Source organism: Mauremys reevesii, linkage group 8 (genome assembly GCF_016161935.1).
Source record: "Mauremys reevesii isolate NIE-2019 linkage group 8, ASM1616193v1, whole genome shotgun sequence".
Taxonomy (NCBI): Eukaryota; Metazoa; Chordata; order Testudines; family Geoemydidae; genus Mauremys; species Mauremys reevesii.
This window is the reverse complement of record NC_052630.1, coordinates 96,697,527-96,721,718: the sequence shown is the minus strand read 5'-3', so window position 1 is coordinate 96,721,718 and position 24,192 is coordinate 96,697,527. Positions and strand designations below refer to the sequence as shown.

General features: G+C 44.6%; 2 protein-coding genes across 5 annotated transcripts in view; one reads left to right on the top strand and one right to left on the bottom strand.

Annotated features, from left to right (window-relative positions):
- Positions 1–13,900, bottom strand: part of SSBP3 (single stranded DNA binding protein 3) — a 134,526-nt gene extending 120,626 nt beyond the window's left edge. For all 4 annotated transcript variants that reach the window (XM_039483516.1, XM_039483517.1, XM_039483519.1 and 1 more), the window contains exons 1-4: positions 13,564–13,900; positions 12,703–12,775; positions 12,431–12,492; positions 10,377–10,461 (exon numbers count right to left, since the gene is read on the bottom strand). In XM_039483516.1, the coding sequence (XP_039339450.1) occupies positions 10,377–10,461; positions 12,431–12,492; positions 12,703–12,775; positions 13,564–13,619 (276 nt within the window). In that variant the 5' untranslated portion in view covers positions 13,620–13,900. The remainder of the gene's footprint in view (positions 1–10,376; positions 10,462–12,430; positions 12,493–12,702; positions 12,776–13,563) is intronic.
- Positions 13,901–13,977: 77 nt separating this feature from the next.
- Positions 13,978–24,192, top strand: part of ACOT11 (acyl-CoA thioesterase 11) — a 133,157-nt gene continuing 122,942 nt past the window's right edge. The window contains exon 1 of the mRNA XM_039483511.1: positions 13,978–14,000. Within this exon, the coding sequence (XP_039339445.1) occupies positions 13,993–14,000 (8 nt within the window). The 5' untranslated portion in view covers positions 13,978–13,992. The remainder of the gene's footprint in view (positions 14,001–24,192) is intronic.

The following is a 24,192-nucleotide window of genomic DNA, read 5'->3' as shown; positions in this document are numbered from 1 at the left end:
GTTCCTTAAAGAAAGGAAATTACCCAACAGTGATACAGACTCCGCCTCTAAAACCCTGTGCAGAATCCCTGCTTGTGCACAATCAGTTGCCCTTTAATTTATTCAGCATCTGGGCAAAGGTTACTTTTTATTCCATTTTACAGGCTGTTGCAGCTGCAGCATGCAAACACACATGCAGTATTCTAAAAAACCCAGAGTATTTGGTTAGCTTCCTAGGATTGGCCTGCAGCTGTTTTCAATGGAGCAAGAGGTTGTTCGAAAAGAGAAAATATGTAACAAAAGGTAGGAGAAAATCCAAGTTTCCAAGGTAAGGAAGGAAATGATCAAGAGAACAGGAAAGCTTCGCTCATACCCATACATGTTGCACTGACCTAACAAATCTTCAACTGCCAACCAGAAAAGCAGAGAGACGTTTTCTCCTGAGGGCTGTAATGTTTTGGTCTCATTTTGGTTGTTGCGTTTAGTATGTGGGTGCTGGTGGCCTGTGACATACAGGAGGTCAGACTAGATGATATGGTAGTCCGTTCTGGCCTTTCAGCTCTATAATAAAATTCTGCTCCCTCTGAACAAAACCCTTGCCTGCAAACACACCTTTTGCTGCATACCTTGCAGTACCTGGCTGGCTCATACTGTTGCTTCAGAGAGCTCCCCAACACAAGAGGTCATCGTCCCCCTGGCTTCATACATCAACTGCCTATGCACCTTCTGCTTCATTTTCTTTGTTCCTCTGAAAGGACAACAAAGGAAATGACTGAAGGCATACAAGCTTTGGATTTACCCAGAGCTACAAATCTGGCAGCGTCTGGGCCCTTAAGAACACCCACCTCCAAACTTCCACTGAGACAGGAGGTAAATCACAGACAGAACACCTAGAGCCCAGAGAGGGCTCTCTACAGCAAGCATCTCAGAGCAGCTCGTCCTGGGTGCTTGACATGACACATGGCTGTGTCCTCCTGAAGCAAACAATGAAATCCTGCGTCACAAACAAAAAGCAGCCTTTTATACTGCTGACTGTTCCCACCCCTAACCACCTACTCCTTCCTCGGTGGCTTCACTTTCCAAATGCCACTGGGTCCTCTCCAATAGTGATCAAAGCTAAGGGGGGGGGGGGCGCGAAAAAAATGACTCACTTCTGTATCAGTGACATCTCAGCACTACACATCTATTGGCTGGTCAAAGTGGCCTTTAAGCAGGGGAGAGTAAGGACGAGAAAAAATAATACAAAGCACACGCACTGCCCAACGCTAACACAGAACACATGTGATTTCAGCAAGCAAGAACTTGGGGGGGCGGGGGGGGGGGGGAGAGAGAAAGACAGCCTAACAGCCCTTTGAGCATTTTAAGCTTTAGGTTGGGAAATGTGATTTGCAACACCCACAGTACCTTGGGGGAGGAGGGGGGGCCCTTTCCTCCTCCCCAACCCCCAAACAACCACTGCATCCAACAAATCCGTGATTGAATCATTTTATTTGCTACAAAGCATTGTTAGATTTGGCTCTATTGATGGCCACAGTTCGTGGTGTGCTCAACTTCGGAGCGGGGGGGGCGGGGGGGGGGCCAGGAGAGAGAAGAGAAAAGAAGAGAGAAATCCTCTTCCACTCTGGAAGCACAAATTCCATTTGCCTTTGTTTCCCAGCTAGAATACAAAGTGATTTACTTTGCTACTGATGGTCTTCGAAAGACAATTTCTTAAAATATTTCGTTTAATGTAACTTTTTTCCATCCAACCCTTTTTAGATGAAATCCCTTGTGGATTTAAACCAGAGAAAGTTTGCATCTTCCCACTATTTGTTGACATAAAAGAAGGCTGCTGCCTTACTTTACAGAGGCAGTCAGAATCAGAGGGGGAAAAAACGTCTGTTTCTATTTGAAACTGTCAAAATTAGCATTCAGTAATTAAAAATCACACCCTTTCTCTTAATAACCTAACCAGCATGATACAATCAGGTTGTGCCAACTCTTTAATCTAATTGACTAATTACAGATTTTAATTTAGTCAGTTACTGAACAACTGTTGACAATTTGTTTTCATTAGGGACAGAACAGGATAAATATTTAGGAACCCCAATCACAAAGACTACAGCGTAAGTTCTGCGCCCATCACCTCAAGTGTAGGGCACTCTGGTTTTCCATCAATATCAACTAAATGAAGGTATTGCTTTAAAAGCCACACACTCTCCCAGCTCCACTGCAACCATCCAACACTTCAATAATCCTTGCTATAAGCACGATAACATTCCAAGGCAGAAAGAGATGGTTTTGTCTGCGAGAACTGTCAATGCTCTTAAAACAGCGCCACTTTATACTGAGAGCTTAAATGAAGGAGTGTATTTTAATGATGCAGTTTTGCTTTTACATATTACATAGATATCAGCTGTCCAGACAAGTTTCTCAGCTTTGGCTCATTAAAAAGTGAACTTCTATTGGGGGGGGGGGGGAAAGACACCTAAAATGTTACATAAGTACCTGCTTTGGAAACTATTATTGAAACTCTTAAGGCACATGGATTTATTCTTATTGAAACGACAAACATCCTCTCCCCTCAAATGTCTCCATCCAAAAAAAGATGGGTAGACACATGGGTAGAAGACTGTAAAATCAGCATGTTGCTAGGTTGGGAGAAAATTCTACACTCTTTTTAGGGGTTTGACAGATAATCCTGCAAAGTTGCCAAATGTTAAGAAAATTCCTCTGTTCAGTTACCTATTGGGAAACTCTGGCCCTACTGAACGGATATGAACATGCCTTGGAGACAGAACAGGCATATTTCTTACCAGGGAAGCAGTCTGTTTAGTTTGTGCCTGCGCAAGCACTTCCTTAGCAAAGCCACAAGGGAGTGAAGTTTTCTGTCAATCCCCTCTTTCCATGTCCTCCTTTCAACGGAAACATGACAAAATTTGATTCTTCACAATTACTGCATGGAACAGGTTCTGCTCTTTTGCAGCAGCAGGACTGAAGTTCCAGCATCACTGCTGCTGTAAAGGATGCTGTGGCCACAGAGTGCAGTACAGGTGCAACTGACGTCCTAGCTGGTCACCAATATGCTACAAAAGGCTCCTAACTGATGGCACTGAACTCCTGTCAACCCCCGCCTTTGGGGACAAACTTTTAAATGGCAGAGTATGCAACAAGCTGGCTAGTGTGTGCGCGCACCAGTGTCCTCTAACAGACTGAATCCAACTGGCCTCATAGGCCCTACATTGCTCACCGCTTTAATGGAAGTGAACGGAGAGGTGCTTAAGATCAGCTTTCTGAAGTCTTGAGATGACATGGTTGCACAGAATAGCACCCACCATGAAGTCTTAGGATATGGGTCTACTACCCGTAAGCCTAGAACAACAGCTCTTCATTGGTGCTGAAGAGGTAGCACGAACTACACGCAAGTCTAGAATAGATACCAAATACCCAGAACAACTGCACATGATTTATCAATTGAGTCCCTGGTTAGCCTACAGAATGCACATCTGAACACTTGACATCTCTTAGGGCAGTGGTTCTCAACCATGGTTATGTGTGCTCCTGGGGTACGCAGAGATCTTCCAGTGGGTACAGCAACTCATCATTTGCCTAGGTTTACAACAGGCTACACAAACAGTACTAGTGAAGTCAGTACCAACTGAAATTTCATACAGATAAGGACTTGTTTTATATTGCTCTATATGCTGAACTGCAAGTACAATATTTATATCCCAATCGTTTTGTTTTATAATTATATGGTAAAAAGGAGACAGTCAGCAATTTTTCAGTAATAGCGTCCTGAGTCACTTCTATATTTTTATGTCTGATTTTGTAAGCAAGTAGTTTTTAAGTGAGGTACACAAGACAAATCAGACTCCTGAAAGGGGTACAGTAGTCTAGAAAGGTTGAGAACCACTGTCTTAAAAGGCTCAGGATGTTGTGACCCTCTGCTAAGATACACAGATTTGAAATGGTAAACAATCCTGTACCAAGAACAGAGAACAGGGACAAAACAGACCTTAACAGCTACAATGTACAACATTAGAGCTACAGTTTAGACCAATGGATGGGAGGGAGCAGGGAGACAGAGAGAGAAGAAAAACTTTAAAACACCAAGATCATCCCCTACAGACACTAGTTTAAAGGGCACCAAACAAAGTCATTGTGCAAATCACATTTAAACTAGCACAGACTGCCAGGTTAGTGGAAGTTGTGGAAACAAGGCCACAAAAAAAGCTGACGTTTTTTGTTGGTAGTGAAGGAATAATAGGAGTGGAGATTACCTCTACAGATGCCTTCTCAGAGAGCTGATGTGCCCTAAGGTGACACCTTCCAGCATACAGCACTCGCAGAGAACAATCTTGGCCTGAGGAATTGGCAGCTTAGTTTTCAGGGTTCAGAAACCACTATCTGGATCCTATACCTGGTGTGTGGCCATCGAGGGAGCATGACTGAACTACATATGATCTTATTCTGCCCGGATAAGGCTCTACTGAAGGAGCCCCAGCTTGTCTCCTATTCCCCTATTGATTAAAAATTATGCACACCACCACCAATCATTGAAGCCTTTTAGAAAAAAAAAATATTAACACCATATCTGCTGTTCCTGCACTGCGTAAGGCAGCGGTTCTCAAACTGTGGCCATTTGGGGTTGCCAGGACTAGCTTAGACTCGCTAGAGCCTGGGGCCCAAGCCTGAGGGCTTCCGCCCTGGGCATTGGGGCTCAGGTTACAGGCCCCCTGCCTGGGGCATTGGTTTTGGACCCTTGCCCAGGGCTGCGGGGTATGGGCTCAGGCATGGGTCCCCCCCTCTTGGGGTCCTGTAGTAATTTTTGTTGTCAGAAGGGGTCCCGGTGCAACAAAGTTTGAGGACCCCTGGCATAAGGGATTTCCAAAAGGTACCATTTAACACAAACAGGTGATTTTCAGATGTTCAAAAGAAAGAAAAGAAACATGGGTTGTTAGACACGTGACGCAAATGAGGTGTTTTTACTGAACCAGCCGTACCATCTTTTCCAGGGCCAATCACAGCTTTCCTTGCACTGTCCATCAATCCTTTAGCAACACATCTTTCAACAAGACTGGAGCAGTTGGAGAGAGAGAGCTGGATTGATTTTTGTTTTTTAAAATCATTTAAACCGTTAAAAAACCCAATGCTTTATTTTACATGTAAACGCATGTGAGCGAGCATCCTTACCCCCATCAGCCACCCTAAGGGGGACAAGACACCTTTGAAACCTATATATGAATGCAATGGGGGACCGGGGGAGAAAATGGTGGATTTTTTTCCCCCTTCAAATCTCATGTGACCAAAGAGTGATTTTTCTCAATACTTCTCACCCTCTCAAGTTCAGCTTGAAGGAGGTTGTGCAGACAGAATAATGCCACAAAAGGTACGTAGCGACAGTCAACTAGATTTAAGTTCATTTTCTGTAGCTTGAGGCCATAATCGACTAAAGTGGTTCTGGTGATCAAGTTTTCAGCAATTCCCCATTCTATGTATTAGCTATTTGACAGAAATTCACTGCGGTATTTAAACTGGCAGTCATCACAGCTAACTCAAATTGTATTGGCTTTCACAATGTTGAAATGCTGAACTGCAACCATCAATCGGCCAATTCTGAGATAACGTGGTGGTTGAAATTCCCTGTCATGCTGTACAATCCCTTTGTAGCTCACCAGCTCATAAGATGCACAATGAAACCTGCAACAAGAGTGTCTGGCAACACAGCGCACACTGTAATACGAGTGTGCTTACAGAGGGGCTTTGCCTAGAAGCAAGATAAAGGCAGCCGTGCCAACAGCAGTAACCTCCGGAGAGGCTATAACATTTTCTATTGGAAATGCACACAAAAAATACTGAAACGAGACACAGATTTGGGATATTTCTCCCCCACACTCCTTTTTGATGTTTTCACAACCCCGAACAAGTGAAGCAGAGAATAAAAGAAACGTGTCCAATTTGATCAGATTCCCACTGCATGCAGGATCCAGAAATAAAGTATATTAATTGCTAAGAACTGAGTGCAAAGTTCAGAACAGGTCAAATTAGAAGAGTCAACTGGAAATCAATGTATGTGGCTTAAAATGAATGCAATTTTTAGTGCTTTTTTACTTTTGGATAAACTCTTTCTGTATACTTTGGAGAACAGGCTGGCTATAACAAAGCTACAAACAGGAATAATTTATTGAGTGTTGGCTTTTCACACACACTGGAAAGCGATAATATCTGACCCCTTAACAGAGTCCTGCTCTTATACATTATGCTCCCACTACCAGGTCTGATGACACCACCTCACCACGAGCACAGCATCTTTGAAACTAAGCTAGGAGCTCAAACTCAGTGGAAACTGCATTTCCTAACCAGGTAAGGAACCGTGTTAATCAAGACATCATGAAAAGTCGTGAGAAACTGAAGTGAGTGTGATTTTTATTTAAATATTAAAATCTGATGGGGGAAATTGGTATTTTCTCCCGCTGCTACTATTAGTTTTCATAAGGTTATATTGGGAAGTGAAATGGAAATTACACAGCATGCAAATACCACACTTAACGCTCTGCTAATGAAGCACGCTGCTGCTCTTACTCCAAAGCCTGTGTTCCCTAAGCCAGTTGATCTTGAGAGATGTGTCTCCTCATGTGTCCAAATGACCACACCTCCAAGATAAACAATGGGAAAGCAGCATGGAAGCAGCACTGGCCAAGTTTAAAGCGTATTTCAACCGGCGTATAATTTCTGTGCTAGTCACCAGGCACAAGAGGTTTTTAAGACCAAAACATCTAGAACTGATTATTTTACAGCGCTCCACTTACACAAAGGTGAAAGTTGAGAGTAGCCCACTAGTGTATATTGGAGCAAATACAAAGTCGATTGGTTAAAAAAATGTCATTTTATGCATTGCAGACATGTGCAACCTCCAAAAACCAAGTTCTGTAATTGGTGAAGTTTAAACAGTGTTCTACAAATCTGTGAGATGCTGTATAATGGGATATTTTTACTCACATCCAATGCATAAAAGTAGTTATCTGGCCACTGTGTTCATGATTTGCAAACCACGCAGGAATGGTACTGCCAGCCCCTCCACACCCAATAAGCAAGGGACAAGGACTCAAACCCTGGTTAGAACCACTGAGCAGCCCCATAACTTTAGGACACGCAAGATTTGCCAGCAGTTCTTCACACATTTTCAACACTCCTTTCAGCTTCAGCAACAGATGTTCTGCTTTGGAACAGTAATTCAAGAGAAAGTTCAGAAGGTGACAGGAGTCTCCATTTAGACTTTGGTGCTCCTTAGTAACCCTGAGAGAATAAATTTTCCCCAGACTCCACCTCCTCAAACAAGAAAATCCTCTGACTCCTCATCCTTCCACATGTTACATTACGGCATTATCACCCCACAACAGAACTCCCAATGGAAAATACCAGGACATCAACAAGAGATAGCTTTGATGTTGTGATTAAAGGAGCATCTAGCATTGCTGCTCCACGAACGTGCTATGTTTCTTTGCATTTTCCGAGCACTCACAAGAGCCATGGGCCATGTACCCACCTCTCAGAGAAACAAGTTCCTAGTCACACAAAAAGTTTATCATTTGCTCCCTTTCTTTGGTCAATATTTAAAGTTTTATATGGCTAGTTTCCTCGCCCTGTAAAGTACACTACATTCTCCTGCTGTGAAAACATTGATTCTCCAGGAAAAAAAGAACCCTTAAGCATCTGCAATAAGCGACAACATGGAGCAGAAACATAATCAACCACTTTAAGGCCAATGAGAGGATGATGAGAATAAAACTAAGAAGGGAGAGGAATGGGGAGGCAAGCAAATCTTCTTATGAGTCTTCATAATAAAACTAAAAAGGTAAAGTACTTAGGGCTGTTACGAAACTGTATTACACTGAGAATTAAAAAACAATCAGGATTGTGTCTATTTGCTGTAAGCTTAAAGCAACATGTATTAAAGAAGTTTATGTGAATCTAATGCACTCAGGCCTATTGTTAGAATTATTACCAAGCTAAAAAAAGATTAATTTCTCTAAATACACTAAATCCTCAGACACTATTATAAGGCTGCTGCTAGCGTTGCTATATCTTCGCTGCCAATAGCATCAAGCACACCTTTTGTTGTGCATCCAAGACCCACCCACTCCCCACGCCCGCCCGCCCCCCCCAAAATCTGGCCCGCTGGGCCAGTCATGGAGTCTTAACACGTTCAGGAAATTGAGAATTACAGAAGAGATGCTTCAAGAATAACTGTCCACTAGGACACAGCTGCAATCTCCAGAAGGGTTTTCAGGAACTTTAAGTTACCAAAGTTGGCCTTAATATGAAAAGTCTGCTGGCAAGTAGTCAGTCACTTTGTATCTTATACTCTTGATTATAAAGTCCAAGCTTTTAATTCAATCTATCTAAAAAACAATACGTAAAGGACGTTGCCACATCATTTGAAATATTCTGAAATCTGCAGTGCATACGGAATGGCACATGTGCTATAAGAGTATTCACCAATGGTCAGCAAGTCACAAAACAAAATTCCAGCTTGGCTCCCTTTGGGGTAAACTGAATCCCAAGGGAGATGAAAAACCACAGCAGAACACACAGACACAAGGAAATCAGAGAAATTTCTGTTGGTTTCCCCTTGTATTTCTCTAGGGGACAGCTCAGCAATTCCTGATTGGGTTAGATTCTGGGGGAAATCAATTACACTTCTGCATCCTGAACCACTATCGAGACATTTCTTTTTTAACCTGTTCTGTAAACAGGTGCCAGCTTGGTGGAAACACCACCCTTAACACATTCATAGCAAATATTTTCAAACAGCACTTCACTATTTATATCCCATGAGCTTTCATGCTTTGCCACCCCAGCAACAAATGCCTTACCAAGCAACGGATGGAGCAGTTGGGAGGTCTTTAGTGTGGTCCATAACTCATCCACTGAGTCATGTTTACAGAACAAAACCTTACGTATGTTCTAGAGGAGACTAGCAGATGTGCAGGCAGGTTCACGGCAGTAACGTAACAGGAAAGGAAAAGATTCTGTACCGTTTTCTCCTGAAGATACTATGAGCTGGGCACGGAGAAGAGGGCTGCTGTTGCGGTTAGTAAAATGAAGCTCACTGACATTTTCCTGTAGCAACCTAGCCCAAGCCTGCATCAATTCCTCAGTTCAAATTCCTCTGTCACTATCCTAACAACTTCGCATTCACATGAGCACAGAGTCTTAATTGAGCAGTTTCATCTGCGCAGGAATAAACAACTCACTTTCCCCCTCCACAGCTCCACCCATTATTGCTCTGGATTCCGCCCTGGCAGAGGTCAGGGTAGAAGGGACACTGACGACAGAGGATTCCCACTAGTCAATTCTGATTTAAGTGCCGAACCGTCTCATAAAACACTCAGAGCACCAGCAAGGCTATCCGGCTGCTGTGGTCCAAAAATAATAGTCTGCTCTTATCAAATATCTTAAAACTCTTCCTGGCTTGCCTGCAGTGGAGATTTCAGAGCGGGTCTTCAGAACAATCCCATCCCAGAGCCCGACAAGTTGCTAAGTTTGCCTACGAGTACACAGAACAGTCAGCCTAGCTTGGAGCAACGTCCCCACTGACAGGTTCAGATGGCTGCAAAGTCTCCAGCAACAGCAGCCCTGTGACTTTTAGTCATGGGGTTGCTCAGGAAGCATTTTGCTCTGCATTACGAAAAACCCAGCTGCCGGGATCCCCCAAAACATGAATCTGCAGAACAAACAGTCATTGCTTCACATCCAATCCCAGAAGATAGCCTTTCCAACCTGTTACCAGTCCCAGCCAACACCTACATCATTTTCAAATCATTTCTCTCTTCCAGACACTCCACGGCCCTTAAAAACAGGACCTTCAACAAAAAGGGGCTAAAGAAAAAGACTGCAATGCAGTCTTAATGAAATGAAGTACCTTTATATTGATATTTTTGAGACAGGATTATTGGACATCCAGAGCAAGCTTCCTAGTAGCCCTAAGTGCACTTTGTCTGCAATGAGTGGATAGTTTTCCTCACCACCACTAAAGAAACTGAAGATTTTTTCCTTTTCAGATCCACAGATGACATACCTTTTCCTGTGCAACAAAAAGGCTGGTAAAGGAGATGTCCTCAACATGAGAAATATCAGCAGTGCTGCCCCAAAGCACAGCTACAGTAATGCTTTGTTGTCCATTGCTATGCAAAACTACTACCAATATCTGAACACCTTTAAGCACTCAAGATAAGTATCTGAACTAATTTACATAATTGCAACATTATGAAATACTGTTCAACCAAGTCAGAACACTACTGATTTAAAAAAAAAAGGTACCGCCAGTTGGCTACATTTGCTTTTGGTGTGTTGAAGAGGTTCAAGCTATCTGACCCCCTAATTACAACAAGGATTAAAAATTTGTTACTCACGTAATCATGAAAGGCTTTTGCTTCACTTGAATGTTCACAAGTATCTCGCCTTTCAGGAGCTGCACAGTAAAGGTCCCAAAATACGCTGCATGGCAGAAAAAGCAAAACAGGATCCAGTTACTAATTATTACCTATATACTAAATAGCAAACGTACAGTGGCATAGTACAAACTGTGCCAACAGTTCATTAAAGGTGAACAGCTTTCCACCTCAACTGGCCTGTGGTTGAGAACATTTAAAGTCCATCAGAATCATGCATCCCATTTCACTCCATTCAAACCTTCTAGCAACAACTCCAAATAAAAGCATTTCAAACCGGGTTACCTTAAACATTTTAAGAGACAAAATTAGTACTGGTAATAGTTACAGCGAGCTGGCAATCTGCCGAAATGAAGAAAGGTAATTCAGGGACTTCTAAAACCTCCATTTAAGAGGTTATCAACACTGTCATCTCAGGATGCCTCTCCCCCCTACCCCAAAAGGTGTTCCAGTAGCCAGCTGTTTCAGCTTGTTCAAACCTCCTTTCCACACTCCCAAGTTTTGAGCAACCCTTTGCAAGAATCCAGTATTAATCTACTGAACCTCAACATAACGTTTCTCACACATGGGAAATATTCCCACAGTGAGTTCAATTCAACCCAATCACAGAAATATCACTTCAGCATGGGAAGCCATACCACAAATGCTCTTTGAGCTCTTTGGTGTTGACCACACACAGGATTTCCAGTTAAGAAAATCTCAGAAATCACCCCTAGACTGCTCGTCCGCAGATACAGAGAGCCCCACTCAGCATAGCATGTAGGCACTGACTCACTGCTTCTTGTTGATTTGCACTGGTTGCAGGGCAGCATCTTGCCACCTGAGAGCCTGAAGTTGACTGGTTGGCAATCCAGTGACAGTATTAGCATATATATGGCAGCAGGCAGAGAGAATTCAGTTTTGCAGGATCCAAAAGCCTTAATTCTATACCATGTTCCCCAAACCCTTCTTCTTTAACTGTGTTACCCAACATGCAGGCATGGGCAGAAGTTAGACTGCCTAGGCATGCAACATAAACCGACTCCCCCACATGTCCAGTAATACCACAGATCTGATCTTCCGAGACTAGTCTGCACTATATGCTTCGCTTGTCATAAGCATCCTGCACTAAGTTGGCAAACGCAATTAGGAACTGGTTTTCTCAGCTAATACAATGTTCTCAGTTACTGGCTGCAGGGGAACTCACAGCGGCTCCAGTCTCAGCCACTCCCAAACGCAAAGTGTCTGCTCTGGAAAACTGGTAGGCATGTATGCCTGGTTTTCCTGAATTTTGGGAATATGACCAAAATATCTCTCAATATAGCCAGTATTTGTTTGTTTGTTTTTTAAAAAAACTGATAGCCTTTGCTCACCACATGCTCACAACGCTATAGCAAACTTTAAATGAAAAAGCATTTGAAATCCATTGACTAATTTCATGGACACAAGTAGTCTTCCCTTACTTCTTGGGGCACAGTAGTAGATTCTCCAGAAACTTAGGATCCCAGCAAGTTTGCCACAACAAAACACCTTTGCCAAAGATAAGCCACAAAAACTGACCTCTTATGGGTCTGTATAACTTATATCCACCAGTCAGCACTGAACAGAAAATGGCATCTCCTCCCCTCACCCAAGAACAACCCCCCAAAAGATCAAGTCACCCTGAATCACCATCTTAAAGAAAGCAAGAGCTCCCTTTTGCCCTTGCTTTAGAATGATGCAGAGGGACAGAGAAGCACTTATTTAGATACCCTGACTATCCAGCGAGAATAAGAAAGAAACCAACAGGAAGCTCTCCCCTTCTTCCTTATAACAAAGCACAAATTTCTATTCATTTAAAAAAAAAAATCTTATCCTGTAGTGAAAGACCACAGCTCAGCACCATACACTGCTACTACACAACATTTATTTTTCAAACAAGACAAGGATCAAACCAAAACTTTTACCTAGGCTATTTTTTTTCCTTTCAGATGGGTTAAGATAAAACATTTTTCTTTTATTTTTTTTTCCAGGAGGAACTAGGAATGCACACTTACCACCACCATGAATGTAGAAACCCAGGAGGCTCTCCTAGTGTGATATTTTTTTCCCATCGGATCTACAAACAAGAAAGCGTGCAAATCGGTTAGATGAGGCAGGGTGAGAGCAAGAGAGGACGCTCCTCCAAATAGCCAGGAGGCTCTGAGGCCAACTAGCAATAAATGGCAAAAGGTGATAAAAATTCAAAATGGAGGCCACAGTGGCTGCTTCTGAAAACAAAGGCTATCAGGGGAAGGGGGGGGGGTCAAAAAAAAATAGAGCCACTTACCTCTGATAAAAAGGTCTGTGCTGATTTCTGCGCTCCTACATGCAGCAAATATTCATAGACGTATAAAGCTAACCTGTAAAAGTACGGAAAGAGAGACACACCATTACACTGGAAAATACTTCATGAAACCGTCCCATTCCGACAAAACGGTGCCTCCTCTCCTGGGAGATGCATGCTAAAACCTATGGCAGGAAAGGACACACCATCACCACCAGAGTGGGAGAGATGGGAACTGCCCCTTCCTCTCCCACCCACCCCCCAAAAGTTGACCCTACTTTAGTGCAGGAAACAAAATTACTTCTGAAGGCACATGCACAATTCAGCATGAAGCCAGTATCTCAAGTCACTGAGCCAGCCGAGGGCAAGCCAGAACCCCAGCAACTCCACACACACACACAAAAAAGGGGGGGAGGTTGGTTCAACACTGGAAGCGCATGGGGAAAGCAGAGGATATAAAGGGGAGGGAGAAGCGAACTGCTTCGTCTCCAGTCCCTTTGCCCCCAACATCCTCTGCCTGCCCCAGCTTACGAAGTCCACGAGCCAGCAGTAAGCGAGGGGGCCACACGGGGCACCGAGGTGGGAGCAAGTGATCGTGCCCAAACAAAGCCCCTCGCCCCTTACACTTGCATGGACGGACAGCCAGGGTCAGACAAAAGGACGCGGTGGAACCAGCACGCCCCCCCCCATTTCCCTCCCCGGGACAGAGCAGCAGCCAAGTCTGAAAAATGCCCTAGGGGAAACCCCCCCGGAGATCGGAGCCTCCAGCCCAATCCCAACCTCCAGCTCCCCAAATCCGCTCCAACCCCGGGGCTCCCCCAGCGCCGCGAGCCTCGCCGCAGCCTCTCCCGCTGCCGCGCTTACTTTTCTCGAGCCTGCCCGTCCGAGGGCACCGCCGAGCCTTTGCCTTTGGCGAACATGGTCCGCAGTGAGGAGGAGGCGAAGCCACCACTGGCTCTGCTGCCGCTGCCTGGGTCTCTTCGATGCCGCTTCGTCTCCCAGCCCCGGCTCCCCTCGCTGTGGCCCGCCCCGGCCTTGGCTGCCTCCCCGCTCGCTCACTCCGGCTCCAGCTGTCAAAGCCTCAGCCCCGGCCTGGACCCCATCACCCTGGAACCGCTCCTGCCCCAGCTCCTTCCCCCGCTACCACTGCCGCTACCACCACGGCTACTCCGAGCTCAACCGAACGTGGCTACACTGGGATGGAACGCGGCGGGCGTCAACGTTCCACAATTGATACACGCCCCGGCCAATCGGCGACCGGCGGGGGGAGGGGCCGCCCCGCCCCCAAGCGGCATGTTAAGGTGATACGGAGCTAAATGCGAGAGCTGGGCTGCTCCGTGCTAAGGGAGGCGGCCGGGTTCAGCCTGCCTCGTAAAGGGCCCCATGGGGTGTGGGGCTTCTCCTGCTGCTGGAGGCCTGGGGCGGTGCTGTTCCTTCCTACCCTCCGGCTTCGTTTTCCCTCCCACTTCCCACGAGGCCCCTTCCCCCTAAAGCCCTAACCCCCCCAATCCTCCTCCCCTTACACCCCTCCAGCCATCCGCCCTTCCCCGCTTTCACACACCACCTACCTCTCCCCCAGCCTCCTCCACCGCACTCCCCCGTAAGCCAACCCGCTAGCTCCTTCCCCTTCCGCCTCCCCCAATGCCCCGGTCCCTTCCCCTCCTCTAGTCCCAAGCCCCCCAGCAGCCACCCTTCCTTCCCCTCCTTAGCGGCCCTTTTCCACCCCTCCCCTGCCCTTAAATCCCTTTACCCTCAGCTGCCCCCAGTCTACCCTTACCCCCTCGAGGCCCCCACCCCCCGTGCCTCCCCGCTGCTCACTTTTCCTCCCGAGGCTATTTCCCCTCGTTGGGAAGCGCTGGGTGCTCATAGGCACCCAGGCCAAGCTGTCTTGGGGGACCATGCCACCCCGCGTCCGAATGCCCCTGCCCGCTGGTGGGCGAGGACTCGGAGCGCCTCGCTCCGGGGACAGGGGGGAGCCTAGCGCAGCGCTCGAGTCATGGGAAGTTACTGGGGGCGTGGGGCAGGCGCCTGCTTTTTAAACAAGGCAAACTTGAAAGTCCAGGATGAGGGAGGAAATTGACGAGGGTTCGAGCTCCGTGACCCAGGCGAGGAGCCTGGCTGGAGCCTGTCTTAACCGACAGAGCCACAGGCCAGAATTTGCGATTTATTCTCTCCCTCCAGTGTGAAGTTAAAAACTGTTGATGGGGGTGGGGGGAGAGGCGGTGTTTCCAGCCAATTCTTTAGTGCCTGTTTCTCTTTAAATGTGATAGAACCTGGTTGGTACTGTCCCTTTAAAAGAAACAAGCTGAAAAAGCTGTGTAAGCGCCGATTGGCTGCCTGTTTGGATATATCCTAAGGGGAGCCTTGAAACTGTTCGCCTAGGTTGATTTTTTTTTTAACTGCGCTGTTCCAATAAACAAGTAACGCCCCTCCCCCTTACATGCCTATCACCAAACAATTAGAGGCTAGGTCAGTGTCCTGGGGAAAACACGGTGGAAGTAGGAAAACTCAACCTCACAGTTAATCTAAGCTAAAAACCACACAAGCCCATTAAAGTTCACTGCCGTTGTGCTAATGGGCATTTTTTAAAAGGGACTTTTACATGCTGGGAAAGAGCGGTGTCTATGTGCCTGTCTGGAAAGGAGACCGTAAGGTGGCTTTTTTTGGGAGTAATGTGCCCATGAATGCAATGGTCTCCCCCTAAAGCCCTCAACCCTGTGCACGTTCCTTGATTCAATCTGTTCACTGCGGGGTCACTGAGGTTTATTTAGAAAGGTAACATTCAAGGGGGCTGCTGAGCAGTCTACTGTAGGAACTCTTTAAGTTTTAAATAAGATCTGTGTGTGTGACTGTGTGGGAGAGAAGAGGGGTGGGCATGGAACGGGGGGGGAGGGAAAGACACTCTACATGCAATATAAAGGGGGTTCCAGCCATTTTTTTGTATCAGGAGTAAATCGGGTTTCTCTGAGCCAGCCAGCAGTAATCAAATTAGTCTGCTACACTTGTTAGCGTGAACTTCCTTAAATCTTTGGTTTGTAACACACAAAGGTTAGCTCTCTTGTCTATCACTCACTTATCAGCCAAGTTTTAACCGTCTCTTCCCTGCCATTTACTTGTAAGATTATTATTAGAATATGGGCTAGTTGTGCCCTTTGGGTGGGGATTAGCTATGTGTGTGACGCACATTTGGACCAAATTCAACTACTTCCCAAGAAGAACATTTCTTCATGCTCATAGAATACATGTGTAATTCCTGCAATGTTACTTAAATAAGGGATACTAATGCTAATAGTAAGTGATCATTCATTCTGCAAATAAAACAGTACCCATTTGCCCCCCACCAAAAACAAAAGCCTGGCAAGGAGTATGGAGCAGTATTTTATGGAAAGTGTTGGCATATACTTCAGGGCACAGCTGGTAGATGGAGATGGCTTTCAGTATGCACTACTTACTCCCGATGCCAGTCATTTGCACTCAGCCCCTTCCAATGGTCATTCTTCCAGGGATGGCTTGATTCCAGAAGCTCAGCAGACAGTGTAGGTAGAGGGTGAAGAGGAAAGGAGGCTTTTTGTTTTGTTTTTTTTTAAGTGCATGTAGGAAGCTCCAGGTGGAGAGTGCCAGTATCAATTTGTTCCCTACCAATACCATTAAAGTAGATTGAAACAGGAGTGGGAGCTCTCAGTGCCAACCACAGAGGAGGGAGGGCTGTGAGGGACTCCCCCATGTCAGGGCAAGGAGGAGTGAGATCTCTCTCTTGCTTTTATCAGAGTAGATCCTCCTCCTTACTTTAGCCCAGCGGTTCTCAAACTTTTCTATAGTGACCCCTCCCACATAGCAAGCCTCTGAGTCTGACCCCCCTAATAAATTAAAAACACTTTTTTATATATTCAACACCATTATACATGCTGGAGGCAAAGTGGGGTTTGGGGTGGAGGCTGACAGCTCGTGACCCGCCCATGTAATAACCTTGTGACCCCCTCAGTGGTCCCAACCCCCAGTTTGAGAACCCCTGCTTTAGCGCCTGGGACTTTCCTGCAAGACAGAGGGATACTGACATCATGCAGAGAGTGGACAGTTTCCCCACCCATGTCAGGAATGTCAATTGAAGCAAACAAGAACAGCAGCAGTGGCAGGGTGGGATAACAGATCTTGTTTCTGAACCAGGGTCACTCTAAGTGGGGGGCTCTCTCTTTAGAAACTAGCTTTTTTTAAATTTAAAGTGAAGTTGTTACACTGAGTAAAACTTCAACAAAAAGACCGTGTCTTTAGGCTAAATGCTTGAGCCTGTTACCCTCTGCCCCATTTCTTTGACATTTTTAAGACATCTGTGCTGGAATAAAAGCTTTTTCCCTGACTGCCCAACTTCTACTGGTGGATGCTGCAGTGAATCAGAGGCCTATGTTTGTGACATCACTGTGTTACCAGGGGAATTAGAGTGATGTGATAGATTCAGCATTCTGACTTCACTGCAAGCCCAAGTAGGGGCATGATGGGCTGGGAGGGAGACAACCTTCATCTCCACTAAACAGCTTCAAAAAGGAGGAAAGGGATGAACTGTGAAAAATATTAATTTATATTTTAAGCTTGTTATATTTGCAAGTTATGTGCTATGAAGCACATTTTAAGCTGTCTTTTATCATCTCCAAAGCGATTACCCATTTGCCAAATTTGTTCAAACTGAGCAATCGAATAATAACCTGATCACTTATTGAGGGCAGGGTGGTTCCATGCTTTAGAGGGGGTTTACATGCTAATGGGGACTTCACAACCTGGCAGCAGAATAAATCTAATTGGCTAGTCAAAAGTCAGGCTGTGAATGTATCCAGATAACCACCAGGTCACAATTCAACCCACAAGCCCTCCCTTAAATTAGCACATTCACCCAGTTTAATGCAAAACTTAATGATTCATTTAAACAATAGACTAGAAAACTACTCTAGGGAACAGTCCTGGATCAGTAGGATTAGATACATTTATTGGGCTTTTCCATTGTGGTTAGGTACTATTTCAAACCCCTTTGGTTTGTAAATGGCTTGATCCTGCAACCCATAAGCATAACTTCCACTGAAACCCAGTGGCTGAATTTTGACTTGCAGATCTCAGCAGGCAGCCAGGAGCTGAAATCTAGGATTTCCTTCTCTGCTGCTAGTTACCCGCTGTCTAGCAGCAGTTTTCCTCTGTAGAACAAGGTGAAGCAATGGAAGTAATCCTTTACAGTTCTATAGCCACTCTTGCTACAGAACTCAAAGTCCTTTACAAGCCTTAAATAAATTTCAGAACAGTGCCAGGAGTTAGATTTAAGTATTTAATTTATTGTACAGCTGGAGAATCTGAGACAAACGCAGGTTATGTGGCTTGACCAAGGTCAAGCAACAAGTCTGATGCAGAGTCAGAAATAGATTTCAGGAGTCCTGGTTCTAACCACAGCTATAATCCTTGTGCCAAGCATGCAGTATATTTTCTCAAGATCAAGCTTTCAAAAGCTGTATTTTATAATCCTTACCTTTCCTTGCCTTCACCTTCCGATGGCCATTTCTATGGAAACCTGGGCATAAACAGGAACTGAAAGCCAGCAACTGAAACTAACAAGAACTCCAGCTCTCAGCTACTGGCTTATAGTTACAGTTTCCACGGGAACAGATGTTGGATCAGCACTAAAAATAAGGAAAAGGCTGGACCCTTTTTCAGACTTTGCCTCTACCTTGATGTTGTTGTTCTGACCTTGCTCTCCAACTAACAGCCAGGAACCTGCTTCCAAAGTCTCTAGCACTTCAAGGTGGTTAAAGAGTGTTTCAGAATAAACTATTAACAATTATCATTTGAACTTTACAAACAATGGCCCTAATCCTGAAAACACGTACGCACTTTAATAACTTTACGCACATGAGCGGCCTCATTGCTCTTGCAGGCTCAGCATCATCAAGTCTCACAACACTCCTGCAAGGTAGGCAATAACCAAGGCCCCCAGCCTTGCAAATACATACGTACAGGAGTAATTGCAGTAGTTCCATTGGAACAAATGGGATTGTTTGGGCATGTCAGTACTTGAAAGATCAGGGCCTCAAACATTTTGAATAGCAATATTTAAAAAAAAAAATCTCTCTACAATGTGCTATGATCTGGCTAAAGTAACAAAAACTTGAAATGCCCCTGGAAGCTTTAAAAAAAATGAATTAGATCTTTGCTTTAATTTGATATCTAATTTCACAAAACACCGCTGAAGGCAGCACTGTTTTACATGAGACCTGCTGCTCTTGGCTGGTTTAAGGCATTCAGTAAAGCAACAAACCTCCTCAGGTGGCGGTGTCTATGTAAAAAGTGACCGGAGCAAAGCTAAATCATTTCACCTGACACAATAATATGTTGTTTCAATGGAGTAACAGATTCTCACTCTTCCGCAGACCTGCTGTATTTTGATTTGAGAACAGCTCTAGTGCAATCTAGCCCATCAGAATCTTTAGCAACAAGCGTGCAGGCTTTCTTCAAAGCATACTTTGCTTTCCTGAATGGAGTCTTATAACTTAACTCTTATCAGTGAGTAATAGGCATCCCAGCAATCTGATTGGTTGGCTCAGGTTCTGCCTCACTAAACTCCCTGAAGTGCCAGTCAGGCACAGCGTTCATCACTTTTTATTCTACAGTGTTGTGTGAAGCTGCTGGGTCCTTTCAAACAGCTTCACCCAAAGGACAGTCCAGTAGAACTATGCCAGGGAGTGGACAGCCTGGTGAATCCACGTTCCCTTCGCTCAGTTACAGGTCTGAGTGTTCCTTGCTAGAAAGCATTTTCCTTTGCAGATCAGGTTGTTCAGACTGGGACCAGATTAGCAGATCTATCTATGGGGGAGTAGCTGTGTTTCATCCAGTTTTGCTTACTGTTCTTGAGGTGGTACGGGAGCTTCTGGTTACGATTGGTGATTGAGACACACCTTGCGGATCTAGGGGGAGACATTGTAGGTGGAGAGCTTCAACACCTCCCTTTAGGAGGACAAGGTGCTAGCAGCTCTTAAACAAAAGATTGTTTTTCCAGTGCTCAAATGAACAAACCCAAACAGCCCCACGGCTTGCTGCTGACAATCTTTTTTGGGGGGAAACGTTACCAAGAAGATGGTGAAGCAACATTGACAAAAACTGGACTTGGATTTCCTTGAGCCTTTTCCACCTGTTTTTGGTGTGATATGGAGCCTTCACTGATCTCCTGGTGATGGCACATAGAACATTTCCACACTGAATCTTTCAGTTTCATCAGCTGCCCGTGATGCTGTCGGCTGTGAGGTATTGCTGACAAGCCTCTGGATCCTGGAATAGATTGAGAGGCAGGTCTGCAAGGATAGATTAAGCTGCCCTTGAGTATATTCCCATTTTCTCTTTCACTGGACAGAATAGCAAGGGGTGATTGCTCATCTGCCCCAGGGTCTCATATGTAGTGTGGCAAGATTCTGTCTACCATCCTCCCTGTTCAGGCCACTAGGGCAAACAGCGAGATGGTTTGCCATCACTAGATACAGCAGGTACAGTCACCTCTATGTTGCTGCTTCATTGGACCAGAACACTATTCCAGTGTCTAGGAAAACTGGGATACAGATGGGAACTAGCTGGCTGAAGTTCAGCTGGGGTACAACAGGAATAACATTGGCTGCCTGGGGCAAAGGGGCAATGGCAGAAGTAATGTGTCTTCACGTGTGTAGGCTCTGCCTGCCGTTTATTTCTAAAGATTCCAGTCCGGAGGTTCTATCCGATGATGGGTTGCTTCTGGAAGTACAGCTGGCTATTGTCATTTCAGCTGTGCTTGGCTAGAAGGTGTCAGACAGGGACTTTGCCTTGATTTTTGTCACCCCATTGTGGATTACTGCAACATGCTTTTCTTTGAGCTGTCCCTGATGATCTCTGTGATTTCACCTAGTGGGGAAGGCAGCCGCCCACTCCTCACTCCTCTCTTAGTCTTCCCACTTCTATGGCCTAATGATCACATCAGTTTATAAGCCAGAAGAATTCCAGAAAAGAGCAATAAAGATTGGAAGTGACTGAATTGAAAAATTATTTTTACATATAGATAACATACATACTTAGCTCTATAAAGTTTAACCAGGAAATCAAAAAGATCAAAGACTGAAGGTGTATCTAGCATGCATGTAAGCCTGTATCATCAAGTGTGTGTCATGTGGCAGCTCTAGTAGTCTAGTGAAACAACTTATTATTGGGGCTTTTTTTTCACAGGTTTTCTTTGTGTGTATTTTCTAGGGCCTTGCTTGGTTTTAAATAATGAAAGCAACAGGACTGCTTAAAAAATGCTCTGATCATTTTAGCTGCTTTGCTCTGAAGTCCACTGCTCTTGGTTTCGGCTGCCTCTCTTGAGCCTGCTGCCATGTTGTGCAGCTTTTCCTTCTCTCCTTTTAAAAGAGTTCCATTCATGCTATGAGAGTGTGCTATTGCCTCAGGAATAAGAAGGGCAACAGCAGGACTGGAATTAAGGGTACTTGCCAGCTAGGAAAGAGAAGGACATGCAACAAGCAGCAGCTCCCAGTTGCAAAATGACCACTTGAGAGCTGTAGCTTCTACTTGTGTTTTATGACACAGCAGACTCCCTGGCTGCTAAGCACAATTTAAGAACTAAAGTCTGTCACCTTTTCCAGTATGGCCTCATTTTCCTGATGCTCTGACTAGGTATTGCAGAGAAATTTTGATACTTGAAGGCTTTTGTTTTTTCTTATCACAGACTATCAGGGTTGGAAGGAACCTCAGGAGGTCATCTAGTCCAACCTCCTGCTCAAAGCAGGACTAAGCCCCAGACAGATTTTTGCTCTGATCCTTAAATGACTCCCTCAAGGATTGAGCTCACAACCCTGGGTTTAGCAGGCCAATGCTTGAACCATAGAGCTATCCCTCCCCCCATAAATGCTCCCTTTCAATGGTAAATGCTTTGCCCACCCAACTGAGCTGATCAACCATTTCCTGGACCTTGCATCTCCCACATAATCCATCTTTGCCTTTGTTTATTGGAAACAAATTACTATTTAAACCATAATGGCTGTTTCAAATTCTAAATAGAGCCACTTCATGCTTTCTCTCAGGGTCTTGGAGTATCTCAGCATTTTCCACGCTTGGGCATGTTTCACGGAATCATTTTCCCTTTGTTTCTTTTGCCCGTATTTCCTGCCATTCCTCTAACAACTCATTTTTAATTAGATTTTTAAACTCTGCTTTATTTAAAGGGAATCTCTAAATCAGCTTGCTCCTTTTTAACAGCATTTTTTTTGCCACTTTGTCTGCTGGCTCATTGCCTACTCCCCTTACCTGTGCTGGGAACTGTTCTATTACAGTAGAACTGCAGAATGAAATGTTGGTAACTGGACAAAACGTTATGGTGGGTCTTTCAAAAGTTTACAGCTGACCATTGACTTAATGCAGCTTTGAGAGTTTACTATGCTGAAGAAAAATGCTGCTTTTAACCATCTTAATTTGCATGAAGCCAGCACAGAAACAGTTTCCTTACCATGTCAATTTTTTTTTAAACTTTCCCTTAATTTTTATTTTTTTGTACTTTACTATATTTGCTGCTGTTGTTGTTGTTGTCTCTGCTGCTGCCTGCTTGTGTACTTCCAGTTCCAAATGAGGGGTCTGGTTGCCCGGTCAGTTCATAAGTCTGGTGTCTGTAACTCTGAAGTTCTACTGTACTATGACTACACTCAACTGCATCAATTCTGTTGTTAACAGTAATATTGCATTAAGTGTATCATTTCTGTGATCTGAAGGACTATTTTTTATTGGCAGTAGTCCTGATAAGGAATCAGACAAGATGACCATGGAAGTTGGGCATACACCTCTGACCCAATTCAATGGAAGCATTATCCCTGCCAGTTCAGCCATCAAAACAGCTACAAAATTTGATAGCCTTACAGCTTTCTTGATTCTGAGTATAGGAATACAGAATGCTTCTCCCCCTCTTCCTGCACATTTAACACCTCTTTTCTTCTTTCAATTTCATTATATAATTCCATCTCTACCTCAGAAGGTATAATTTTCCAATTATAAAGCATTTGTCCACAGCTATAGATTTAAACCTCTTTTAGGCCTTTCTTTTCACTAAGATCCTTTGTCCACACTTTAACCCTATTGACGTGAGGCATATTGAGTTTTTTCCCTACACGTCGACTACTTTGCAAGAGCTCAGGTAGTCTTGCAGAATTTTCCATTCAGAACGTTACGTTGCATATCTTGTAAACGAGGTGTCTTCTTTTCCAAAGAACACCACTATAATTTCAACTAGTTCCTCAAGTCCCTGAATCATTCTGGTCACCATCTGCTGTACCCTCGCTAGTCTCTACGTATGTTCTTTTCCTTTCCTCATAAGAAGATGAGAACTGAGCATGAGATGCCAAGTGTGGCTTCAAACAGCACCTTACAAAATGCTGGAATAATTTCTTCTGACTGGTGTTCAATACCTCTGATTAAGCAGACCAGAATTTAATTAGTTGTTTTGAACTGCTTCTAAGCCTCATGCCAAAGGTTTTAGAATTTCAGCCCCCCAGATCCTTCTTAGTCTCTTTATACTTAACAGTATATAAGATCTCAAGTTATATTTCTGTCCTGTGTGTTGTCAGCCAACCACTACTCCATTCCCTTATTACTATGTCTTCTATCAGCCAGGATACAGATATGTGAAATTGTTATTTGTTATTTTTATACAGTAGCACCTAGAAATGCTGGGATCAAGGCCTCTTTGGTGGTAGAAACACATCATAATTTAAAATCCCTGCCCCAAAGAACTTACAGTCTAAACAGAGGAGACAGACCAAGAGAGGAAGAGAAAACAGGAGAGGTGAAGTGATTTCCCCAGGGTCACAGAGGGTCAGCAGCAGAGCAGTGGGAAAACCCCAATACAAGTCTCTGCTCCAAATCAGGCTGAGCCTGGGGCTGAAAGCAGCTCTCCTACATCCCCCAGGAATGCTCTAATGCTAACCCCTGGGCTATGAGGGGATGGATTGCTCTCTGTTCTTTGGGGCCAGGGAAGGATTTGACAGAAAGCGTTGACAAACTTCAGAGGAGGACTCAACTTAATTATCAGGCTGCTTTTTTTTTTTTAAACCATGCACTCTGAAGGTGGATATTGGACATTACCCATCCACCGTATATTGGGGCTCGCCCAAATTTCCATTCCTACCTATGCCACTCTTATAACCAAGCAAAATAATCATTATTATCGACCACAGGTGTTCTATTATGAAAGAAAACACAAATCACAGAGCACTTCTGCTACGCTGTCTTCCGTATGCTTTTCTGTCAAGAGCTTCTAACAGAGATTGCGCCTTTGAGAGTGAACTGCCTCTGGGGGCATTCTCCATTTGGTACATTAAGACCAAAGTATATTGTTTCCCAGGATTGTTGTGAATTTAGCCTATCTGATTAGATACTTAAAAACTATTTATGTAAGGGCAAAATAATTTGAGGGCAGGAGGACCCTATCTAGACCCAGATCGTGGGAATCAGGCACCCAAG